Genomic DNA, 19129 nt, shown 5'->3' on the forward strand with positions numbered 1-19129 from the left:
ACAAATAAATAAATAAATAATCTTTGATTTTTAAATATAATGTTAATTCAAGGATTAAAGTATCGGTATCGGTTGATCAAAATTAAGATACGTATCGGAGGGTATCGTATCGTATCGGAGATACACTAAGATACGCTAAAAATACACACATAAATGGATAGGAAACATTTTTTTAAACACTTTTGCATAAAGAATTTGTTAAAAAAAGCTATTGATAACATGTATTATGCATAAACACTAAATTGAGGGTATCGTACTAAGAATTCAAGGTCTGTAGTTGTCCCATAAATGTAAAATCCTTGTTCCCAACCTTAATTTCCACTTTAGTTAGAGAGAAATCCCTTAAAAAAATAGTTTTTTTTTCTGAAAAATTACCCATATTGGCCATTATATGACCGTAGCGCCGATACGTATCGATACTCACCGATACGTACCGATATATATATATATATATATCGATACTCACCGATACATGCTGATATATATCGATACATACCGATACTCACCAATACGTACCAATACATACCGAAACGTATTTACCTCAATTTTATATTTTTCATAGAGTCGTATCGAGGCATGTCGTATTGTATCGATGTGTATTAGTGGTGTATTTATGCATATTGGTATGTATTGTAGGATATATATCGATACGAAATGATTTAAAAAAATCAATGTATCGTATCGGTGTATATCGTATCGACCGACTAAATTTAAGATACGTATCGGAGGGTATCGTATCGGTATCGAAGATACTTAAAACCATGTGTTAATTGCTAAAAATAGCAGTTCACAGGTCAAACAAAGGATAGGAGTACATGTGCTCATCTGGAATCAAACATATGCCTCCAAAATTCTTCTGAGGATGTAAATGGAGTGAAATTTGAGAGGATATAACACTAATGTTGTTCAAATCCGATATAAATAATTGTTTTCCCAAGTCCATACTTTAAGAATTTGAATATTCATATGTGCGACTCCAGTGTCCTATCATTTATTTTATAATGTATTAATTTTGGCATAGTTTTTCCACACGATCTATTTAAGAGGATTTTTTTTATCCTAAAAATCTTTCGCATGGATGACAAAAAAAAAGCATATCGAGTGCACGAGACTCCCATCGCTATAGATCTGGGAAGGATCATAATATATAAAGTCTTACCACCATTTGGAGAAGAGATTGTTTCCTAAAGTAGAGCTAGAGGTGAAGCTGGTGGCATCTGCTCGGGAGTGGAAGAGGGTTGTTGAGGTTGCTCGGTGGTGGTTTGCTATGTGGTCGTTGCTTGCTACTTGGGGGTTCCTAGCCAGTTTACTCGTATGGGGTTGTGGTATGTTTGACCTGATCGATTATGACCCGATGATCAACCCATGACTTGGAGAAGTATATAATGTATTATTGTCTTGTTGAGCAAGTCATTGTAATTTGGGGGTTTTTTTGATGTAGGGTTTCAGAGCAAGTTTTCTCGACGTTGTTTGGGTATAATCTCTCTTCTACATAGTGAAACATCTTCTTCTTCGCCCGAGGACGTAGCACACTAAATCCGTGTGTGAACCTTGTTAAATCTCTGTGTTGTACGGATTTGTGTTTGTTTAATTTCATATTTGTTGATGTTTCCTATAATGGTAATGATATAATCTCTAATGACATGAAAAGACGCCCTTTTATGTGCTAACAAAGAGTAAAAAAAATCTCCTCGGGGAAACTAGGTTCAATATTTTTTTTTATTCAAAAAACAAAGTTAAAATTAAAGTAAATGAGTAAGAATATTGTTGTCATGACTCATGATTAAAAAAAGGCAAGCGATTTTTCAGCCATAGTTTTTTGACTAATCTGGCTAAAAGAACAACCACCTCATTTGTAGGCCTGAGCCAAACGAACAGATTAAAGAGGAGATTATACACATCCAAAAATAAAAAGGCAATGCTCAGAGGCAATGACGTGTTTGTCAGGTCAAAAAGTAAGTGTTCTCTAAATCTTTAGAGCTGTTCTAGACTTCCTTGATGCTCCATCCCTTCAATTTAACTTGCTGCATCCAAAGTAGGAGACCCCGTGTGCCTGTTTCAACAGAATTTCCTATCATCAAGCAGTCGGACATGACTCAAGAGTGAGAGACATTTTCTTTCCACAAACATTAAGACAGGGGTTCGAGACAATGGCACAATCATGATAATAAAGTTGAGTTTGATATTGTAAAAAGAAGAGGTTCAGGTGTGGAGGGGGTTAACTGTTGTTGAGGTATTTCCTGATGTCTAAGAAAACTAGGTTCAAATTGGTGTGCAAAGATTGAACACTACCCATTTAGGTCATTTCAGAAAAAAAAATAAAGAATAAAGTTACTGCTACCTGGTAGCAGGAAATTTCCAGTTGCCAATAATTGAATGTATTGAAATAGAAAAATCCCCTATGCCTATGGTTCACAAATACACCGCTTAGGTTCAGTATTTTCTAAAATACCCCTTCTAGTCGGACTGGGATTCCATTTCGACGCCTGCAGTTATGGGTAATAGGAAAATTTTACCCAATTATTTTGGAGAGAGATGGGGGTGTTGGCGGAAGGTGCACCCCCAACACTCCCAACAGAGAACATCATCCCTTTAAAAATTACCCCTCTTTTAGCACTATAACACCATCAACCCAACCCCCCAAAAGCCAAAAACCCCTAGGTGAGGGTGAGCCCCACCAACTTCTTTTCTCATATGGTGAATTCCAAAGCTGATTTTTTTTTTCAGAGTGAAAATAACAGTTCATTCATCAAGATAAGAAAACTAAAATATTTACATTTGTCCCAGTTGACATCAAACTATTACTTTTGTGCATAATCATATTGGGCAACTGTTTAAACAAATTCATTATATTGGATGGAGGGGAAAAGCAAAAAATTTTCCAGCTTATGAGAATTATATAATTCAGACTAGGGACAACCAGTTCCATGGTCAATTACAAAAACTGGAAGTGTCACCAGTTTTGTACCTCATTCAAGTCACACCAACTTCCAAAATACCCCAATCATGGTCCTTTGCGAGCTATTTGAGTATTGAACTGGCTTACCTATATATCTAACCAAATTTGATCAAGCCTAATAGGAAATCTATTTGAGAAAGTATGAACAACTGTCAAAAGGTGTCAAGTCCAGTATAAATTCTCAAAACAGCCCAAATGCATGAAAAATTAATGTAATGGAAAGGAAGTATACTCCCATATTCACACTACCTTTCTCTGGACAATCCAAAACACAGCTCAAGTGAAAAACAAAATGGAGTGAGTTTGTTCTCTTTCCACTCACGTTTAAGACACATCCCCTAGTTTTTAAGCAATGAAACTTAACCAGTGAGACGCCTGTGCGGTTTCCTATCATACAAATATTCCCATCAAAGATAAAAAGATAAACTGACACATATATATCTAAATAGGGTATATTGGCTTATCATTAATAATCCTCAAACATGTGGGCTGAAGCTCAACTTATTCCCACATCCTGAACAGTATATAAAATAGCGGGGCCTCTACACCAGCATGCCCAAAGCTGAAACCAATTTCACCTATACAAGTAATGTCATCCGCACAAGAGTAAGCCATTGGAAGAAGGGAGAGTCATATAGAGGGGCAAAGTGCAAATATACGTTAGGACTTCCCCTCCTCCTCGCTCTGTAGAACCCTGTGCAGTTGGAATGTCTCTCCTTGATCACCATTCAATGACCTTCTCTCAAAGCAACAAGCAGTCAGCTGCCTCAGCAACCTCTCGAGGCATGACTGTAAACAGCTCTCTGGATCTTTCAGGCGGGGATTCGTTGACAATACCATGGAATTGAGTGCATCTGCCACGACTTCTCTCTGGCATAAATCAAGAAGATACGCAACAGGTGATTTCATGGGTTCTTCGTATGCCAACAAAGCAATGCAGTCCTGGAAAAGATGCATCACTTCAGAAACATTCAGAAACATCGCCCACCAAAGTATACAAATTCTGGATTTTCAAACTATTATTACTTGCATTAATGCAAAGGATATACAGAATTTAACATTATAGGAAATTTACAAAAGGGTTTAACAAATAAATAAGTGATAATGTCTCGAAGACTGGTTGGAAATATGTACCACATTTTTTTTCCCTCATCCGGTCTTCGAGCTATCATCACTTACTAGATTTTGGATATAATTTTATGGGTCACATACTGAACCACTTGGATGGGTGGTCCATTGTTTCAGAATTTTCTAGTTTATTCCCAGCTGTCCAAATATCAAACTTTAATGCCCATTTTGCATGTGTGCATCAGACAATGCAGTCAATTGGAAAATCATTCACACTTCAGACCACGATGTTGATAGTACCTGAAGTATATAAGGTATCTGTGCAATCCCAAAAAATCTCGCCAATTCAGCCCTAGCATATTTCACAGCATCCTCAATGTCCCCAACCTATATATGAACCACACAACATGTCTTCTATATTAACACAATTGATAAGCAACCATTTATTTGTGGTATACTTAATATGGATATTGAACAAACAAAAATATGCATGACTAGAATAAAGTACATGGAAATAATGACAACATATCTAGCAGACCATATCAAATAATGTGGTATTTACTAAGTTGCGTGGGCTCAAGTGTGGGTATATGTCTACCAGTGGAATCCATCTGATCATTTTTCTTTTCTTTTTCTTTTTTCTGGGTAAGAATCCATCAGATCATTACATCTTAGGATATAGGGACTCGGCTAGTATGCATCACCAGGTAGGAATGAGTACACAGACACATCATACAATACAAGTATATACAGTTCCCCAATAATCAAACAAGCTAATGGTCTGGACACATTGCTATATCCAAAAATTATAACATTTAGCTGCAAAAGTACACAATTATGAACTCGCAAGATGATTTAACTCTTTTGTTTAGAAAAATGCATATACTTAGAAGGATGCTCCTGGGCAGTGTTCTTTTTCCCATATTAAATAGTCCGTGGGAAGCTGACTCAATTTCTCAAGGAAATAGACTATTAAGTCCTCTCCAGCATCTAGAATCACTCATCAACTTGCCTTGGAGAGCATTAAATGAAACCAAAACAAAGCATGGTAGCATGCCAAAAATTGCATATAACATAAACCATTTTCATTAAATAGATGTTCACTTTCAAGAAAAATATATAAAGAGAAGATATTTACCCGAACAAGTTCAATATATTTCTGACAATGCAGTAGAAAAAAAATAGTGGATGATTTATTCTGCAGGAAGCAAACATTTTATAAATGTCAGCTAGTCAGAAAGATCACTGAACCAAAGAATGATAATATTTTAATCCACATAATGATATAGATGTTAATAAAATAGAAAACAGAATATTTTGAAGACCACCAATCCATGTAAAAAAAATCAAGGGGAAAAACTACTGCAGCTGTAATAGAAAATATACACCACCCTAAATAACTTAAAAGCTTAGAAAAAGCAAGGGATATAATCAACATCAATGAAAAATTGGTCACCAGATTAGCAGCAGGCAATACATAGTATCAAATGAATTGGATAGCTCAAGCGTTTAACGAAAGGAACACCAAAAAATGCTCAGAAATGGTTGAGGGAACCTAAATACAGAGTCAACTTGACAGTCAACACAATCAAGCTAAACAAGTTAATAATATGAAACTATGAAAATAAAAAACATCATCATTAATTCATTATTTGATGTAGGACCTATTTCTACCTGGTGTCTGAAGACTTGGGGCCCGAGTATGGGATTGACAAGCCCAGCCACCAGGATCATGTCAGTGATTTGACAAGGCCACAAGCAGGGGTACTTTTACTTACCCCCTCCGTTGAATAAAAAAAAAATATTCCCTCTTTTACTCTTCTAATAAAACAATGCTAAGTTCCGCAAGAACAAAGACAGTAAGACAATGTTTCTCATTTTGTTTATTAAGTTGTTCAAATTAGAAAAAAACAGAGTGAATTTTTGGAACCAAGGAACTAGCAACGGCAGTCAGCAGCCAGTCCAGCCTGCTGGCTTATCTGCCACATCACAAAGGATATGTTCACTTCTAACCAACTGGAGAGAAAGGCTTCCAACCAATCTCCAGCCTTGGCATCCTACCAAGGTTTCCCTACTGCATCCCACAGTAGAGCAGTTTGGATCCCAGAGAACCATGATACATCTCTGACAGAACACACGAGCTCAAGGCTAAAATATTTCCCCAATCATTCTTTCTACTACAGCATTCCATTGTTTAAATAAAAGACCAAAAATGTAAACTAACTAGAAACCCTTCCCTACATGGACAGCAACTTGGACTAAAAAAGAAACTAATAAAATAAAATAAAATAAGGACAAGACATATACCCTGTATCGTGACTACGCTTTTTTTAAAATAAATAACTAAAGAAAGAACCCTGCATTACTTAGTGAAATTATTCTGAAAATCTAGGAATCTTTAATCCACGCAATCACTTATTTAATTGGGCCCCATAGCTGTTGTCTTCAAGACAGAGTAGATCTTCACATGCAAGAAACAGCTTGGACTGAGGATACATTTCCAGAATTCTAGGAGACAGTAACCACAAGCGCCTAATCAGAACCCCACCAGGTTTCCTATACACAGGCTGCAGAATCTGAGAGCGAATCTTCTGAAATTTAGGAGATTTTCCTGATCGCAAGCTCTCCCTTTTCTGTTTCATTTACTTGAGATATTATTCATAGATAAACAAATACCCCCTATTTGAATTCAATTAAAATAGTTTAAAAATCAAATTCCAAATTGATAAAAAGTCAAACCCCCAGTCCAAGAACAAAAATTGGATTTTTGGTTGTAGGAGCGATTTTCAACTTTCAAATGCGGATCCTTTGATAGCTAATGGAAGTAGATTCTTGACCTTTTTAATGGGAAGACTTGCATTGACTCCCTTGGGAAGCTTACTTTGGGGCTTTGGTCTATCATATATGGAAAGAGCGCAATATCAGGCTTTGTAGAGGCAACTCTAGATCACAAGATCAGAAATTGGACTCCCATCACTTTTGATGTGCGTTCCAAAGTATCCATCAGGCCATGCATCTCGTCAGCATGGAATCATCATGTTGCCTCTACTTGGAACTTATCTTTAGATCTCCGTCCAATGCATAGATCTTCTTTTGATTTAGGCTGTGTTTCTTTCCATGTTTTCAGCTTTTGTTTGTATTTTCTCTCTCTCCCCCCCTCCCAAAACCCCAATTCTTTCCCTCTCCCCTTTTGGAGTTGGATGTTCCAAGAAGTATATGCCAATTCAAAAAAATAATAATAATAATAATAATAATAATAAATAAAAAGAAGAAGAAGAAGAAGAAAAGACCAGGAAACAGAATCAGTGAATCCTGATCATAATAGACAAAACAGCACTGGGTGGATACCATGAACCTTTTAAATGTCCGATTGAGCCAAGATTTGAAAAGGAAGCTTTTCAATCAAAGTACTACAACTACTTAAAATTTCCATCAGTTTTGCAGCTTCCTGCACTTTTTAGTAAATTATAGAAGGCTGGCTATGATTGGATCTGAATTTGGGTTTCAATTTTAGTTATTTGGTTTAGTTTAATTACAATTTCCTTTCAGTTAGTGTTTCATGTATTCTTGTCTGAAGCTAGTGGGGCCATTTTTTGTGGGAATAGGGTTTATTAGACCCCTTAAACATCACCCATGTCCGTGACTTGGAGTGTCTACAAGTTGGGGCACTTTATGGCCCCACATTAAAAAGAAAAAAAAGATTGTGGTTGCATAGAAGCTAAGAATTGCTGTCACTTTTCTTCTTAATTATTTTGGGAGAATGTGGCATAGATCTTGAGTACAAAACATATGCCAAATGAGTGGAGGAGAAGCATTGTGGTTCCGATTTATAAAAACAAAGGAGATGTCCAAAACTGCAATAACTATAGAGGCATAAAGCTTATAAGCCAAACTATGAAGCTATGGGAAAAGGTTATTGAGGCCCACCAAAGAAAGAAAACCAAGGTATCGGATAACCACTTTGGTTTTATGCCAGGGAGATCAACAACAAAAGCCATTTATCTCCTAAAGAGGCTTGTGGAAGTTTTTAGAGCCCACAAAAAGGATCTACATATGGTCTTTATTGACCTAGAGAAAGCACATGATAGAGTCCCGAGAGAACTAATTTGGCATGTCCTTCAGAAGAGGGGTCAGATTAACTATGTGGATATAATTAAGGACATGTACGAGGGAACGTTGACGAATGTGAAAACGAGACGGACAATGTAACGAATTCTCGATCACAATTGGGTTACATCAAGGATCTGCTCTAAGCCCCTATCTGTTTGCACTCATTATGGATGACCTAACGACGCACATCCAAGACTCAGCCCCGTGGTGTATGCTATTTGCGGATGATATTGTCCTGATAAATGAAACTGTGGATGGGATTAATACTAAACTAGAGCTATGAAGATCAAACTTGAAATCAAGAGGTTTTAGGTTAAGCAGGACGAAGACAGAATATATGTTGTGCCCCTTCAGTCAATCTAAAGGAGGGGAGGGAGTGGTGAAGCTTGGGGAACAAGAATTACCTCCGAGGGACTGTTTTAAAGACTTGGGGTCTATCATTGACAAAGAGGGAGGTATAGAGGATGATGTTGCTCATAGGATTAAAGTGTGGTGGATGAAGTGGAGAGGCGCGTCCGGAGTATTATATGACAAAAGAATACCTATTAAAATCAAGGAAAAATTTTACAGGACAGTGATACGACTGGCTATGATGTATGGAGCAGAATGTTGGGCCACCAAGAAAAGTAATGTGGACAAACTGAGTGTAGCTGAAATGAGAATGTTGAGAGGTATGTGCAGGAAGACCAGGATAGATAAGGTAAGAAATGAGAATATGAGATATGAAGTGAGGGTTGCACCAATCCATGACAAACTCCGCAAGAGCCGTTTCAGGTGGTATGGCCATGTCCAACAGAGACCAATGGAGGCCCCGGTACGGAAGAATGACCAGATTCATTGGGAAAGCGCTAGAAGTAAGGGCAAACCTAAGATGACTATTAACGAGGTGGTACGACAAGATATGCAAATTGTAGGGCTCGATCCTAGTGTGACTTCGGATAGAGTTTTGTGGAGGACAAGAACCTGTGTCGCTGACCCCCTATAAGAGATGTTTCCATGATGTGTCTCTATATTCTATGATACCCTCTAAACTTTTTTCTCCTTTTAACTTATCTTTTATGCTTCATTACTTTCTATTACTTTACTGCATTGGATCCATGTAGCCGACCCCATCTAGTTGGGATAAGGTTATGTTTGTTGTTGTTTGTTGTTGTAATCTATCCAGAACATATTTGTTGAGAAGCAAGAGAAGCAGGGTAGGCGTAGGTCAACACTTTCCTTTTCTTTATTAGTTGTTCCACATGAAAGTGAAATTTTTAAACTAGAAAAATTAGTTTTTTTTCCCTATTAGTTTTAGTTTTGAAGGTCTATTGCATAAAATAAGAGGATGTAAGGCTGGTTCACTAAGGTGAACAACCCCAGTTGTTTTTCTAACTCCAATCCGAAGACCAGATCTGATTTACAGATCAGAGGTCCAAAGGAACTCACAGAAATCTGGATGAATAGGAGGGAGCCTACAGCTGGCTATAGGGAGCTCTGATGGGGTTCAACTTCTGGTCAATTGCTCCTCTTGTGGTGCGGATCAAACCCTCCAAAGGGTTTTGTAACCTTACCTCAGGTTTGGGAGATTGAGAAGAGTTCCCAATTAGGAAACTAATGTCAGCCTCCAAGAACAGATGGGAACTTTAGTTGGTCACCAAACTTGGGTCGAGTGGGCCTCTTGGGGGATGGAAGGAGACCCCAAAAGGGCTTGAAGATTGGCCTTCTGGTTGGGGAGATCTGGCTTGGTTGATCTCCTTCAAGACCCTGACACTAGGGCTAACTTCGATCTCTACTCTTGGCTGCTTCAATTGAACCTTTTAATGAGGCTTCTGAACTTCAAACAAGCTTGTAATGATCACTCAAACACTCTCACAGCAAACAGAGAGAAAGGGGATGAAAAGGGGGGAGAAGTAAGGAATGGGTATCTCACCCCCTCAGGTTTTGGGTATCACACACCTCAAGGGATTATTCATCTCACGGTCTCACCTCTCAGCAGCCTTTCAAACATGAGTTTTTTTTCTTATGAATAAAGTATATATTAATCCAAGAAGAAAAAATATATAAGGGAAAAAAAGAGGGGGGGAGGGAGGCACACGACCAGCTAAAGGAACAAACCCAAACAGAAAAAAGGAGAAAACCTCTAATGGATACAAACCCTCAAGGGGAAAAGGGGGGAATAGAAGATGGAAGATTCTAGGAATCAACAATAAGCCTACTTCTAGGAGCGTCACGGACCGGGCAGAGCAAGAGGGTAGCAATTTTGGTGGAGATCTCAAATGAGATGGCATTCCAAATCCTTTCAAAGGAGCGGGAGTTGGACGTCCATCTACGAAGGTTCCTCTCCATCCAAAGATGGTTGATGGTGGCACAAAAGGCGAGCTTAGCAACGGTGTCACAAATGGTGGAGCCATAAAAGGTCATATCAATCCAAAGCCATTCCCTACTAAGAGAGAGAACTCTCCTACTAGAGGGCCAATAGCGAGAAAGGACTTCCAGATTGAAGAAGAGAAAGTGTAGGAGAAAAAGAGATGATCAACATCCTCAGTTCCTCTCCAGCAAAGGCAACAATAGGGGGGGGGCCTGGAATGTGGTGGTGGATGCTGTGAAGCTGTGGCGAGGGATGTGGCCTTTGAACCATAGGACTTTGCATCAAAGGGCAGGCTGGGCTTTAGTCCTAACAAAGTCCTAGGCAAAAGAAGAGTTGAATGTCTTGGTAGGAGAAGGATTCCAAAGAATAGAGTCCTCCCTCTCTCCATGCCTAGGGGGAAGAGCTGGAAGAGAGGTCCAGATACTATTCAGAGAAGGAGGAAGGGGAGAGGAGGCTCATCCATCATTACGGAGGATGGAGGAGACAGGAGCCATCCTGTCCAACCCCGAGGAGTAAACAGTGCTGGGATTGAGAAGATGTACTTCTGAAGAGTGCCAGGGATCCAGCCAAAGAGAAGTAGAAGCTTCGTTCCCTATGGTATAGGTGATAGCCTCTAACGAGTCAGGACCCGGAACAGTGGAACAAACGGAGTTGGATTTCAGAAGCTAAGAGTAGACTTAGGAGACCCAGATGCTGTTCTTTTTAGAGGCAATTCTCCATATCAGCTTGAGGATGTCAGCTGCGTTCATAGTTGTCAAGGTGTCGCCTAGGCGACGACTAGGCGTCCAGGCGGTTTGCTTGGGGCCAAGGCGACAGTCGCCATGTTGCACTGCATGTCGCCTTGTGTTTTTCATTTACTTAAGATATTATTCATAAATAGGCAAATACCCCCTATTTGAATGCAATAAAAATACTTTAAAAATCAAATTCCAAAAGGATAAAAAGTTAACCCCCCAACCCAAGAACAAAAACTAGATTTTGGTTATAGGGGCGATTTTCAACTTTTAAATGTTGGGGTTTTTCTCAATTATGAAAATTTTATAAATTCTATCATGTTAATACATTGCTAAACACCAAAAGTCCGGTGACATAATATTTTTTTTTTTATAACCATAAAATTATTTTTATTCAGGCGATTTTAATAGCATTCGCGCACTTAAAATTAAGTTTGACCGGAGCATAACTTTGTCATTAGAACTCATATTTAAGTAATCTTAGACTTGTTAGAAAGTTGGTTTTATGTTATAACTAATACAAAAAGTCTCATATAAAAATAAAATCATTTGATCAGTCAAACTTATTATAGAACAAGAGCATTTATCTAAATATTGATTTCTTATAACTTAATATGACTTAATGTTATTTTTTTATGATTTAATATGGCTAATTGTTGATTTTTAATTACTTGATGTTGCTTAATCTTTATTTTTTATGATACAAGGTATATATAGCTTACTAAATAATGTTAGAAAATAGGAAAAATAAAAAATAACACTTGGTCGCCTTGTTCGCCTTAAGGCGGGCCCCTTCTCGCCTAAGTGCTTAGGCAACCCTCCACCGCCTTGGTTCGCCTTGGCACCATGACAACCATGGCTGCATTCATGTCTTTAATGCACCTGATGCCAAGACCTCCCTCAGCTTTAGGGAGGCAGACAAAACTCCAACTGGAGGGGCGGAGGAACTTGGTGGAATCGGATCCCTTTTAGAGAAAAGAGCTGATAAGAGACTCAATAGCTTTGATGGTTGGGGGAGGGTGAACAAAGATCACAGACATGAGTTTTTACTCACAATTCAATAATCAATTCTGTCTTTAGTACAATCGATGGGTGCCTCCTTATAGGCTTACATAGCTGATTTCTGAAATAGGAAACTAAAAATTGGAAATAAACTTCCTAAATTACTTCTAACTTGCTAACCTATTAGGAGTAATTTAACAACTTCCTAGTGCAGTTGGTGAGTTGTGGTTCACACAAAGCCCACGCTTACCAGGACGTCTAGAGTCCAAGACTCCTGGCTGTTATCTACTTCCTCATCTTACCATAAAAAATAAAAAAAAAATAAATAAATAAAAAATAAAAAAAGAGGAGTAATTTAGTAACTAACAACAGAACATAAAAAATAAAATAAAAATTAGCCTAAGTTACAAAATAGAAACTACTTGACTAAAAAAATAGGAAACTAACTTGGACAATCAAAATAGAAACTAAATCCTAGGCTATCTTGGTCAATTCAATAGCTGCTGGAACTCTTCTTTGAAGCTGCTATCTTCTAAGGGCACCTGTAAGTACTTCTAGAAGATCCTTTTGAAGACAAAAACTGGAAGCCAAAACACAGCTGGTTGATGGGAAGATGGGCTGCTGCTAAGCTGGCCTGAAAGTCCAAAAAGGAAACCAAGTGACTACCCAAATCTGGGCTGAGAAGCTGCTGTCCGATGGGCTGGCTGGTCCAAGATTGGACTTGGTTCAATGGGGCTAGCAGCCCCTTCCTAGTGCAAGCTTGATCAACATCATAAGAAGTTTGTTATTTACTTCTAAATATAAATGGGTTGATATATCAAATAGATAAGCCTTCTATTTTACCTATAAATATATGAAAAGTTGAAATGGAGTCATAATCTTCTCCTTCCCCATCGATGTTGACGATACAACGGTCGGGAGAACTGTTGAAGAACTTGATTCTGGAAGTTGTCGAAGACAAATCAGAAGAAGAATACCAAGTACCTCCCATCTTCCATTCACATTAGAAGTCTCTATTTCAATTTTAGATTTTAATTAGGAAAGTTTTAATTTCAGTTTATTATATAACGGGAAGTAAACCCAAGTTATTGGGCGGATTTGAGAATGGAGTGAATTTGAATTGTTTAGTGCCTGATAAGTACTTGCAAGGTCGTGTGACCTCCTCCCCACTATTTCTTTGCAACTCCTCTCCCTCCCCTGCAACTCTAAGTTCTGTCAAGGATTTCTTCCCTTCCCTTACCGACTCTCCATCACAACTCTTCTATGGCAGTGGCAGCTGCTACTACTACTCCATTTTCTTCATATTCTTCCCTCTTCCCCAACTATTCCCCTTCCCCCCACCCCCTCCCCAACCTCTTTTCGCTCTCTATTCCACAGGTATTTGGGACATAGGAACCTAGACAGCTTGGCAACTAATCACAAGGACAAACCATGAAAATCCCAATGCCTAGGCAGCAGATTGACAACTATAAGTGATCTCAAGAATTTCATTATTGCAGTCTCGTGGAAAATCTCCTGAGTTCAAGTTTTAGAAACCCAGATCTAAAATTAGTTGTGAAAAAACCTACTATAGTTGTCAAAAATGTCGCTTAAGCATCCAAGCTCTTTCTTGGGTCCACGGCAACTGCACGCCAAGGCTTTAAGTATCGGTATCAGGTATCAATCATAGGACCGGAAAGATGCAAGATACGCTAAAGATATCGATGGAAATGATCAAGAAATGCATGGATGTGCTTATGATACATATAAAATACAGTTTTGAAGAATAAAACACTTTATTATGCACTGTGTAAAATATAATCCTGATGCAAGGATTTGAGTCGTTTTTACCTAACCTAGTGATGCATAACCCCAATATAAAAGTTATGTAAGCACCCAAAAAAACAAAGAGCTTTGCAATTTTACCGCTTTCTCGCACAAATCTATTTCAATCCATGATATGAACACTATATGTCACCAAAACTTGATGAAATGGTGCAGATTAGAATCGTCTTTTATGTTAGATGATTTCCTTTAACTCATATCAATTGCTCTCAGTTTTGCATCTCACTCACAGTTCCTAAGTCGCATTTTACCAGTATCACACCATATCATATTGTATTAGTCTCATATCGAATCATATCGAACTCACCAAAAAAGGATATCGGAGCATATCTTATGTAAGACTAGATCACATAGGACCTAATCCCAGGCAAGATCTAAAAGTCTGGGCTGAAATATGATAAAATTGAGAACTCACAAAGCATAGCTCAGATAGAGCTGAACTTTGGATCGAATGGAGATCCTATATGAGAGAATGAACCATAAAAAATTGAACAAATTCTTCCAGCTGGATTGAGAGATCTGCTTGTTGCAAGAAAAATGAAACTTTTGGTGATTCTTCAAGGACCGGAGTTGGAAGTGTCGGATGATCCTCAAATCTGGATCAAGTGGTACTCCTAAGGTCCTCAACAAACCCTCAAAATCCTGCAGTGGTTAGAGATCTGGTTATGCACTCGAACATTCTTTCTGTAAACCCTGAAGTTGGACTCGGTCACCTGGTTGTGTGTGTCTTCTAATCAGCAATCTTAGAAGACTGCAATCTCACTTTAAACAGTAGAGAAAGATAAAAATAGAAGAAGAAGATGGAGGTAGGGGTAGGAGAATTTCTATCTCAGCCTGAGACTCTCACCCATAGATATCCTAACTGTTGAGCATCCTATCTTAGGAATAAAGAGCAGCAATGGCTGTAAAATTCGTTCTTTCATTAATTCTCAAAGTATTACATCAACTCCACTTATATAAATGAGGGTACAACATTACAATTTAGAAACAAAATAAAAAAAGGAAACTAACATAAAATAGAAACTAATGACTTTTAGTACTAACTATTGACTTGTACTCTAAGAAACTAACATAAGACAATAGGGAAACTTTCTAGAAGATTAAATCTAACTTTGGCTACTTGTTAACACAAAAATGGAAACAAAAAGGGACCAAATTACTGTTCACGTGAACAGTAATTTTTGTTTTGGGTCGGCTTGATGGGGCTGGCTGGTCTAGTTTGATGGAACTAGCAGTCCTCTTCTTTTGCAGGCTCAATCTACATCATATTGTATTAATATAGCTTTTATGTTGGACATAAGTATAATCATCATACATATAGTCATATACAACACACCTAGGGTGACTAGCCTACACATAGGTGTGTGCCTTGCCACCTAGTCGCCATGACAACCATGAAGCCTACAACTACTTACTCCTTGCATTTTCAAGTAATCTTTGCTTAATTCTGAGTATTATTTCATCTGTTTCCTATATAATACTTAACTCATGATTTTTTCCCATTGGATGACAAGGAATAATAATTATATTCTGTTTTTCAATAACCTATTTTCTAAAACTCATTAAGAAAAAAACCCCCTATTTTCTCTACAATGTCTACTTGATTTCTTCTTCGATATTTCTTAATAAGTCATCTGTTAAAAACTTAATATAAAAAAGGGAAGGGTGGGAAAGAAGAACTGTGGTGAAGGAAAGAAGAAAATATTTTGGACCCCAACTTTGTCTTGTTCTTTTGAAATCAACCAGCAAAAAAGAACAGAACTTCATCCAAGCTGGTGCCACTCAGACAAGAAACCTAATTTCAAGTGGTACAATGCAAGTGACAAACCCAAGTCAAGTTAAATTGGTAAATATCCTTATGGTATCTCAGCAACTCATGTGATTCATACAAAGGAAGAAATAAACAGTTACAATCTCCACCAAATTGCACTCTAAAACCACAGATTAGATTCCTTGAGTTAGATCTTTGAAAAATTCTCATAAATGTTGAAAGATGATTAGGGGCCAACAAATTTAAATCCATATACACAGGATGGTACAGCCATCCCAACATGCTGCAGACAAATTGAACAAATTCAGACCCCATAAATCAGAAATCACAAAACATTACTAGATTGTTCAAAGGCTTCCATAAGGTATCTTCTTTGGTCAAAGTTATATACAAGTCAATAGCAACATCAGATATATTAAAACTTACATGATCAGATAAAAATCAGAAAGTAAGTGAGCAAGAAATGTTAAAAAGTTCTAGGTTACAATTCTCCTGTTCATACAAGCTCTCATTAGGTAAGGAAGCCGTAAAATCATAATCAGCTTCACAGAAATTGGATATCAATTACCAGATGTACGTAGTAATCAAGATAATTCAGGGGCAGATGTGATTCAGCTCTCAGGCCCTGTGGTTAACAGTCAGTGTAGATTTTCACTATTTGTAGGCCCAGGTCCTCGTTCTTGGTTTTCACCAGCCAATGGTTTAGCAGATATGGATATAATTTCTCTTTTTGCTCTCTCCTCCCCCCCCCCCTTGCCTGGTAATGAAGTGCACACCTCTTATCTGGGGGCCCAGGCTCTTGTTTCCTTTTCCCTTGAATATTTCCTCAGCATCAATTGGATTCACGGTAACTGAATAGGTAAAAGGGAAGTTGGGAAAGACAGATGAACAACCAACTTGAGATTCAAATTTGTTTCACATCATCATCATCTAGGCATCCCATACAGTGTGTTTTGCATTAGCACCCCACTTGATATTACACGGAAGAAATGCATTGCAGACCTCAGCACAGCGGTAAGGTTGCTTCATTGCGACCTAGTGGTCACGGGTTTGAGTCAGGAAACAGCCTCTCCGCATAGTGGGGGTAAGGCTGCTTACATTATGAACCTCCCCAGACCCCGCAGTGGCAAGAGCCTCATGCACTGTGTGTGCCCTTTGACACTGAAAAAATGCATACCACAACGAGACACACATAAGTTACAGTGTATATCAAAAGGTGAAGAAATCTACCTGTAATATCTGAGGATACCAATCTCGAAGCTTGCCAAACACAGAATCAAGATCTCCACTATTCATAAGCTTCAGTAGAAAAATAGGATAAAGTATATCAAGATTAATGCCATAAAATATTACGTTATTTATTGGAGCAGGAAAGAAGATATGCAAACACTAAAAATGCTGACAGAAACATCTGAAGACGAGCAAAGATTTTTAAGGATTTAAAACTTGGCAAGAAAACGAAAATGATAATTACAACACGAACAATTGGCAATCAATCTTAGCAATTAGCATCGATATGCCATTGCTTGTATTGAGAACTCTGGCCTTTGACTCAAATTTTGGACAATGGAAGTTCCATAATCAAGGATTACAGTATCAGTATCGGTTTCCGTAGACGTAATGGGAATGCAAGATTCGCTAAAGATACGCACAGAAATGGACAAGATACACATGGAGATACAATTTTGCATAAAAAACAGTACAAATAAGCAATATATAACATGTATCATGCACAAATACTAAAATGGAGAACACCATATTGAGAGACATGTGCATTCAATTCAATTATTATAAAGGATGAGGTTTCTTACATGTAGTAATAGTCTATTGTCGATTTTCTGAGAAATTTTAAAATATATGAACAAATTGAGGCAATAGTTCATGTTGATGCAATGTTTTAGCTTGTTTTACCTTAATCTACCTAAAAATAAAAAAATAAAAAAAATAAAAAAAATAGAAAAAAGTAAAACAAAGATTTGCGGAAAAAAATCGAGTTTTTTCAACTTATTTGTTTTGCCCTATGTTTAGCTTCAATGGATGATTTTTATGATTCAACCTCTAAACATTAGTTCGATTGTAGATTTTGAGTCGTTTTTTATGAATAATTCAAAGCCTCAAGTCCAAGAAATGAAACGGAGATTGATTGTGCAGTTAGCTGTGCTTCAAATTTTGGAACCTTAAGTACCGCTAACAAGAAGAACATGCATTGTTTTGAAAGTGAAATGGTTTCCGTAGATACATATATTAAGTATTGGTACGTATATATGTGTATCGTTGCGTATTGGAGCAAATCGTAATCGATACGTAAGCATATGCTTCATCTTTTAAAATACTGTACCAAGTCAATATGGATAGATGCTTTAAACCATGTCCACAATCAATATCATTCGTCAGCCAATCTTTCAATGCTCCATTCAAAGTATGTTAGTTAACATGCCTGTTAAGTGGAACTTATGAAACTACGAGTTGTCCCCGTTGGCATGGGCCAGATGCTCATGTCATTGCAACAAGAGAAAGGAGAAAGAGATAGATCATTCCTGTCTACACTTGAGCCACATAACAGCCAATATAGATTTCACATTTTGAAAGGGATGTATAATGCAACTTTTTCTCATGTATTGCCATAGCATTTTCATGCCATCACTTTTTTGCAGGGTGAATTAGTAAAGGGAAGGATGACTGGAAAACCTTAATCATTACTAATCTAGAAGCTGAAACCCTTGCCTTCATAGCCTCATTTATATGCCATCAAATTAGTTATCAAATGCCGTCACAGCTAGACAAGAATAGTGAAAAGGAAAATATTTGTATAAATTTGTGTGTGTATGAGAGAGAGAGAGAGAGAGAGAGAGAGAGAGAGACTATGGGTATCTAGATGGAGATGAACCGGATCCAATTTGGAATCAAAGTTCCCAATTTGGAACCAAAGCTATTAGGATCTTTTAGGATTTATTTAATTTGGGAAGGATTCAGTAATCTTATTTTGGGAATAAATGTAATATTTTATTTTGGTAGTTATTATGCTAAGTAGAAAATTTTCAAATTGAATTTATTGTATTTCTAATATTTTTAGTTTTGATCTTAGGAAATAATTAGGGAGTTTCTTTCCTATTTCAGTTTTAGATTTTAATTAGGAACGTTTTTATTTCTGTTTAATATAAACGAGCATGTAACCCAAGGTATTGGACAGATTTAAGAATAAATTGAATTGAGTTGTTTAGTGCCTGAAGGGTACTTGCAAGGTCGTGTGAGCATTCTTCCCCCTCTCTCTCTCTCTCTCTGAGTCACTGCTCTGTATTTTTTTTTTTTTT

The 19129-nt window shown here is 37.6% G+C and overlaps 1 protein-coding gene across 2 annotated transcripts in view; it reads right to left on the reverse strand.

Annotated features, from left to right (window-relative positions):
• Positions 1-3397: 3397 nt before the first annotated feature.
• The window catches only part of LOC122084584 (ran-binding protein M homolog), a 38178-nt gene continuing 22446 nt past the window's right edge, over positions 3398-19129 (reverse strand). Inside the window, exons 7-10 of one of the 2 annotated variants that reach the window (XM_042652947.1) lie at positions 17049-17117; positions 5166-5225; positions 4328-4414; positions 3398-3901 (exon numbers count right to left, since the gene is read on the reverse strand). In XM_042652947.1, coding sequence (XP_042508881.1) covers positions 3620-3901; positions 4328-4414; positions 5166-5225; positions 17049-17117 — 498 coding nt within the window. In that variant the 3' untranslated portion in view covers positions 3398-3619. The remainder of the gene's footprint in view (positions 3902-4327; positions 4415-5165; positions 5226-17048; positions 17118-19129) is intronic. The other variant, XM_042652954.1, reaches the window with a different exon arrangement.

Source organism: Macadamia integrifolia, chromosome 1 (assembly GCF_013358625.1).
Source record: "Macadamia integrifolia cultivar HAES 741 chromosome 1, SCU_Mint_v3, whole genome shotgun sequence".
Taxonomy (NCBI): Eukaryota; Viridiplantae; Streptophyta; class Magnoliopsida; order Proteales; family Proteaceae; genus Macadamia; species Macadamia integrifolia.